Source organism: Amia ocellicauda, chromosome 17, assembly GCF_036373705.1.
Source record: "Amia ocellicauda isolate fAmiCal2 chromosome 17, fAmiCal2.hap1, whole genome shotgun sequence".
Taxonomy (NCBI): Eukaryota; Metazoa; Chordata; class Actinopteri; order Amiiformes; family Amiidae; genus Amia; species Amia ocellicauda.
In genome coordinates, this window is record NC_089866.1 from 537,243 (window position 1) to 543,558 (window position 6,316).

The 6,316-nt window shown below is 48.1% G+C and overlaps 1 protein-coding gene across 2 annotated transcripts; it reads left to right on the top strand.

Annotated features, from left to right (window-relative positions):
* Nucleotides 1–158: 158 nt before the first annotated feature.
* On the top strand, nucleotides 159–5,312 carry LOC136712634 (carbohydrate sulfotransferase 12). 2 transcript variants are annotated; one of them, XM_066689312.1, is made up of 3 exons: nucleotides 159–257; nucleotides 1,099–1,291; nucleotides 1,909–5,312. In XM_066689312.1, exon 3 carries the CDS (start codon nucleotides 2,017–2,019, stop codon nucleotides 3,301–3,303), a length of 1,287 nt encoding a protein of 428 aa, XP_066545409.1. In that variant the 5' UTR covers nucleotides 159–257; nucleotides 1,099–1,291; nucleotides 1,909–2,016; the 3' UTR covers nucleotides 3,304–5,312. The 2 variants fall into 2 exon arrangements, with proteins under 2 accessions (XP_066545409.1, XP_066545410.1); XM_066689313.1 differs by lacking the exon at nucleotides 1,099–1,291 and having other exon boundaries at nucleotides 174–257.
* The last annotated feature ends 1,004 nt before the right edge of the window (nucleotides 5,313–6,316 follow it).

Sequence of the window (6,316 nt, forward strand, 5' to 3'; positions counted from 1 at the left end):
ATCGGTCCACTCTGTCTATTGATCGATGTATCGGTGTGTATCGGTATCCCCCTCTCTGTGACGTGGAGACCCCCCGCGACCCGCTTCCGGTCCGCCGCCGCGTCACTTCCTGCCCAGCGCGAGCGGCCGTCGTGGTCTCGCGAGAGCGCGTCACGCCGGGGGGGGCGCGGGAGGGGGCGCAGCATCGCAGGCGGCAGCGGCGGGCAGAGCCGGGCACCGGCACCGGGACCGGGAGCGACACGGCGGCGCGGAAAGAGGTGAGAGCCGGGGGGGCGGCCAGCAGGCGGCGGAGACCGTCCCGCTCGGCACGGCGAGGCGGCAGGCGAGGCTCGGAGCGCCGCTGACAGGAGCCGCTGTGCCCGCACGGAGGGACATGTTTTTCCGGGGGATCTGGGTGGTAAACTGGTGAAGTAAGAGCGCAGAAGGCGGGTCAGGAAGTTTGGCTGGAAAGGGGAACTGATGATGTTGCTTAACTGCTGCTTCCAGACGCCGGAAAATAACGGTTTCTGTCAGACCGGCCAGCGCTGTAGAATGACGCCCTGAAACGGCTGTAACGGGTGCCGGCTCTTCCGTCCTAAATAACGGCGCTGATCGTGCAGAGCCGGCTCTAATTACATTCGCCTAACAGTACTGTAAAATACTGTAGTGTATTAGTTAGTACTAATGCATGTCCAATACATTGTCCTGCGCTAACTGGATAAATAATCCTGAACACAAGTCTGCGTAACCTCTCATTGATGACGATTGTTTAGTGAAGCAAAGGGGGCAAAACTTGCAGTTTGTGATGCCAGTTTGTCTCTCTAATGCTGCAGACATTGTGATGGACTGAGACTCAAGGTGCACAGGCTAGGCTCTACTGAGCCAGAGTTGCTGCAATTTTAAATAATGTCATCTCCCAGGCTTCCTCACATCCAAGTTGTGAGGAATCTGAGCATAACAGCTTCTTCCCAAATGTAATAACTGCGTAGGATGCTGAACCAAAGCCAGAAAGACAGAAGTTGAAATCCAGGTCCCTTTTATCTTTCATGCTGAAGCGGAGATGTTTTGGGGGATTTCGGTGGAGAGATTGTGTGTCTATAGATTCTCTTCTGCTTCCAGGTCATCCTGTCAGTTGAGCTCCAGAAGCGGATGGCTGGGGTCAGTGCCCTTCGCGAGAGGCGTTGAAATTCAATACGAACATGCGATTTCACAGCCTGGGAGCTCAAGAGCAACACACTGTGCAAGCCAAGTGTCCCCCTCCCACTGCGTTTAATAAATCATTCCACCACCAAACGTGTGTGTCTGAAAAAATGTAAGTTTGTAGACTTACTTATCGCATTTTCACTGTTTTATTTATCTTCATTTGTTAAAATGCCACTTAAATGACTTGATTCTAGATTAATGATGTAATAATAATAACGTAGTCCTGTCCAGGGTGACAGTTTTGTACTCTGTGCTGGAGTTCAGATTTGCTTGCGTCTGGGTGAGAGTTTGGATGTTTAACTTGAATTCTTAAGCATTCAGCTGCCAAACATTAATTCAGAGACTTAAACGTCAAAACATTCCCATGACGAAAAAAGGGGAGAAAAAACGTGCCTGCAAAATCTAGGCTAGTATATTATATATTTTGTACAGGTTTTTGTTTGTTTTTGTGTCATTAGTGGGTTAGAATATTAGGATACTTGATTGATTTTCGGAAGATGCCAAGTAACCGTATCATTCGAACGTCTCCCTATGGATGTAAGAATAGCAGCTCAGAGCCAAAGCTTCAGAAGACAAGTGTCTTATGTTCTGATTTGACTATTTTTACATGCCAAAATAACTAATGCATAGATGTGATGATAATGACAACCATATAATCTCTCCTTTGTTGAGGGATCGGTGTCTGAGCAGTTGATAAGAGTTTATCTGTATATTTACTCCGCACAGTTTCCTGGGCTCTCAGACTGGCACGATGGTTCCTCCCGGGGGGCAAAGATAGAACCGGAGAGTCGAGATACAGAATGGAAGAAGAAACCCCTTAAAGGACTGGATACGATGGGGAAGTCAAGACTTTTTCGCATCTCCCTGATCCTGGGCTCCCTGTTCATGATCCTGCTGATCATAATCTATTGGGACGATGTGGGAGCCACCCATTTCTACCTTCACTCCACCATGTCGGGGCCTCAGTCTTCGCACCGGCCCTCAGAGAGCCACTCCGTCCCCAAACTCAAGCCCGACAGGGACAAGGAGCCGACCTTCCTGTCGGACATCGACGCATTCATCAACCAGTTCCTCGAGGCCACCTCCGAGCCCAGCGCGCTGCCCAGGGCGGACAGCAGCCAGAGGGCGTCGCAGGAGGCGTCGGGGGAGTCCAAGCGGCCAGAGGAGGAGCGCTACGTGCCACCGCGCACCTGGAAGGTCCACTTGACGCCGATAACACTGGAGCGGACGCAGGCGCAGGAGAGGAGGAAGCAGCTGCTGCAGCAGATCTGTCACAACTCCTCCCTGGACTTCCCCGGGAAGAACAGGACCTTCGACGACATTCCCAACAAGGAGCTGGACCACCTGATTGTGGATGACCGGCACGGCATCATCTACTGCTACGTGCCCAAGGTGGCCTGCAGCAACTGGAAGCGCATCATGATCGTGCTGAGCGAGAGCCTCCTGAACAAGGGCGTCCCCTACCAGGACCCCCTGGACATCTCCCCCGAGGACGTGCACAACAGCAGCCACCACTTCACCTTTAACAAGTTCTGGAAGCGCTACGGCAAGTTCTCCAAGCACCTGATGAAGATTAAGCTCAAGAAATACACCAAGTTCCTGTTCGTGAGGGACCCCTTCGTCCGGCTCATCTCCGCCTACAGGAACAAGTTTGAGCAGGCCAACGAGGACTTCTACAAGGACTTCTCCGTGGTGATGCTGAAGCGCTACACCAACCACAGCGACCCGCCCGCCTCCGTGGTGGAGGCCTTCGCAGCCGGCATCCGCCCGTCCTTCTCCAACTTCATCCAGTATCTGCTGGACCCTCAGACGGAGAAGGAGATGCCCTTCAATGAGCACTGGAAGCAGATGCACCGTCTCTGCCACCCCTGCCAGATCAACTACGACTTCGTAGGCAAGCTGGAGACGCTGGACGAGGATGCCGAGTATCTGCTCCGGCTTCTCCGTGTTGACAACATCGTCCAGTTTCCCCCAGGCTATCGCAACCGGACTGACAGCAGCTGGGAGGAAGACTGGTTTGGGAGCATCCCCCCGCAGTGGAGGAGGGAGCTGTACAATCTGTACGAAGCGGACTTCACAATGTTTGGGTACTCGAGACCCGAAAAACTCTTACACGAATAATGGCCTTTAAAAGGAAAAAGGTGTTTTTAAAAAGGACATTCTTTTGTAACCAGATCTTCCTGTATTCATGTCTTTCTGTCCTGTGCTGCCCTGTCCTTGAGGGTCTCGAAGAAATAGGAATAGGAAATGGCAGGACTCGCTTTATATCTGCTCTGTGTGGGTCTCAGTCTGACTCTGCATGTGATAGTTTTTAATGAATCTTGCAAGATACTTGTTTTTATTTTCCCTCTTCTCATGTATTTTATTTAGAACAACGCAAAAGGGACACAGTGTTTATATCTGCGCTTCGGCAGGAGCGAGCGATTGTGCAATTGAAGTCAGAACGACAACTTCTTACTGTCTGGGGGGGATAAAAAGAAAAAAAGTTACAAATTTGTCCAGGAAAAGGAACATTTTAATATATTTATGTATAACAGTAATTGCATATAGGCTTTGTGCGATGTGTTACAATCTGTCTTGGATAAGGATGCTAATCAGTGTGCGTAATCCAGCCAGCCGACATAAGAGAGTCCTTGTTTTGAACACGCAAACACGGGAGTTTGAAACTGTATTTGCTGGGTTGAACAGATTGTAGCAAAACCCCGTCCGGTTTTAAACAGAATGCCTTTTGCACAGAATGTATGTTTAAAATCTTTCAGTTTAAAAAAAAAGACACCACAATTTGTTTCATTACAAATGTGAAGCTGTGTAGGAAATCAAAAGATAGGCGTTTATTTTATTTTCCTTATTCCTCGTCAGTGTTATGTTTGCTTGCCATTGACACTCCCAGGAGAGGCCTGTTTTCAGGGCCTGTGCTTTTGTAAGACAGTCCTTAAATTGCCTAAAACTCAGGGGAGGAATAAACAGCCTGAGTTGTGGGACGACAGTGTGGAATCAGTCTCTGGGCTACAGGGCCGGAGGTCTCCGAGAAAAGGAACGTTTTAATGCCAAGACGTATTTTTATAAGTTCATTTAAGATTAAGAAAAAGGGAAATCTTTCTTAAGCAAGGAAAAGTATTTTAATTAGTATTAAAACATAGGAGGAGAATGTATGCTGTCATGTGTCAAGTGTTATTAGACTGAGCTTTGGGTTTTGTTGTGTAGAATTGTATGTTTTGTCTTGTATTTGTGTTGGTTGTCTTGGCTCTGTTTTCCACCTCTTTTGCCTAGATCTGTTTTAATGTGGTTTCTTCCCAGCGTCTGCAGGGCTGCGGCCCCGTTGTTGCAGACATTCCCCTCTGTATCGCTCTGTGATAAGAGGCTCACACTCGGCATACAAACAGTGAGGCTCGCTCCTCTCAGTCACACACTATTGGCATGATTTTCAAAAGGGGTGCGATTGTTACTAGTGTTGTTATGATGTATTTATTAGCCGCCACCCTAATCCAAGGTGACTTACAGTTTACACAAGAAACATTTTAAAGCATTAGAAAAGTGCAGTATTACAATCAGCACACAATACAATAAGCGCACAATCTCTTACAATGAGCTAACAAGTGTTGACAAAACTATAAGTGCTGATATAGTGCGTAAGGAAGCAAGAAGTGACTAGTAAAGCCTGACTCTTATGATCCACTCACTCCATGTGTTGAAAGTGGATTCTTGAATATTTTTATAAAACCATTTGAAATGACTCCATCCCTGTGACCCCCCTGAGGTTTGAGAAAAGGCCACCGTCTTGTTCATCCCCTTTTGAAAATCCGACCCAGCTGGGTCTTCCCTCACGGCTCCGATGCCCAGTCTGGATCTGAGCTGAACCGGGTTGCCTGGGCTGAGTGTGGTGGAGCTGAGATGTTTGACCAAAGACAGACTTCCTGTCCCCAGCGGAGAACAGGTTTGCCAATTCAACTGTTTCACCCCCAGAATTATGTTCGGAGACAATAAGTTATTATTTATGTCAGTATTATTTAATACGTTACAAATGTGGAAAAGTCATGCAAGAATACAAATAAAGCTCACTGCATGGAGTTGGCCATTACAGTTTTGTTTTTGTGAATTTACTAATTAAAAAAAGTGAACCGTATGATTTATGATACTTGTGGTTGTGTTTTTTTACGGCCTTAAGGCGTTATTTGATGTTGTGTGTTTAAAGCCAGCTGTGTTTAACACACTCTTGGTGTCAGAAGAGTCATGTTAAAAAAGAGCAGGGACTGGAAAATACCAGAGGAGATCCTGCTACGTGATGATTGTGAGTGAATTACGATTTATATCTGTGTATTTGTGTTAGTTTTGCATTTTCAAAGCCTGCCCACACATGTGAGTGTGTGTGTCCTGACCTGGAGTCTGTCATGCATGTAGCGAAAGCCTGTGTGTGTATCATGCATGTAACCACGCCCCCTGTGCTTTGGTGGTCTGGTTTATTTTTTCTTAGGCCTAGACCGAATCAAAACTCTGCACTTTCTGCTGCTTATAAATCACAACTTGAAAGGATACAGGTTTATAATTAGTGATTTTTGTGTAGATTTTGATTTGGCTCTAGGCCTTCATCTCAGAATAGTTCTGATCTAGTTTTGTCAGTCCGAGTCCCTCACAGAAGCTCAGTGTGTTGTGACTGAGCCACTGGGAAGCGAGGGGAGTGCAGTGAGGCGACCTGAGCGGTGGCGCTGTGCAGACGCTTCACACGGCGACACAGCGGCTCGGAGCAGACGGGGATTTTCCTTCGCTGAACGCAAAGAGTGCAGCCTTTCAAGTGTGTGGTTTTTTTTTCCCCCTCAATTTGAAAAGCCTCAGACCACAGTGGCGGCCATGTCCCGCGCTGCACAATGAGGCGATACATTCACACCCTCACAGGTTGGCCTTTCAGCCCGGCGGAGAGACCAGCCTTTAAACCGGCTCCGTCACGGCCGCACCAAATCGGCTCCGAACTCACAGACAGACAGTGTCAGTCCATGTTTATCATAAGAACATAAGACAGTGTCCAAACGAGAGGAGGCCATTTGGCCCATCATGCTCGTTTGGTGTCCATTAATTATGATTAGTGCTGGCACTGTTTACTCGTGATTTCCATGCACTCTGGTGGGAGGAAGTCGTCTCT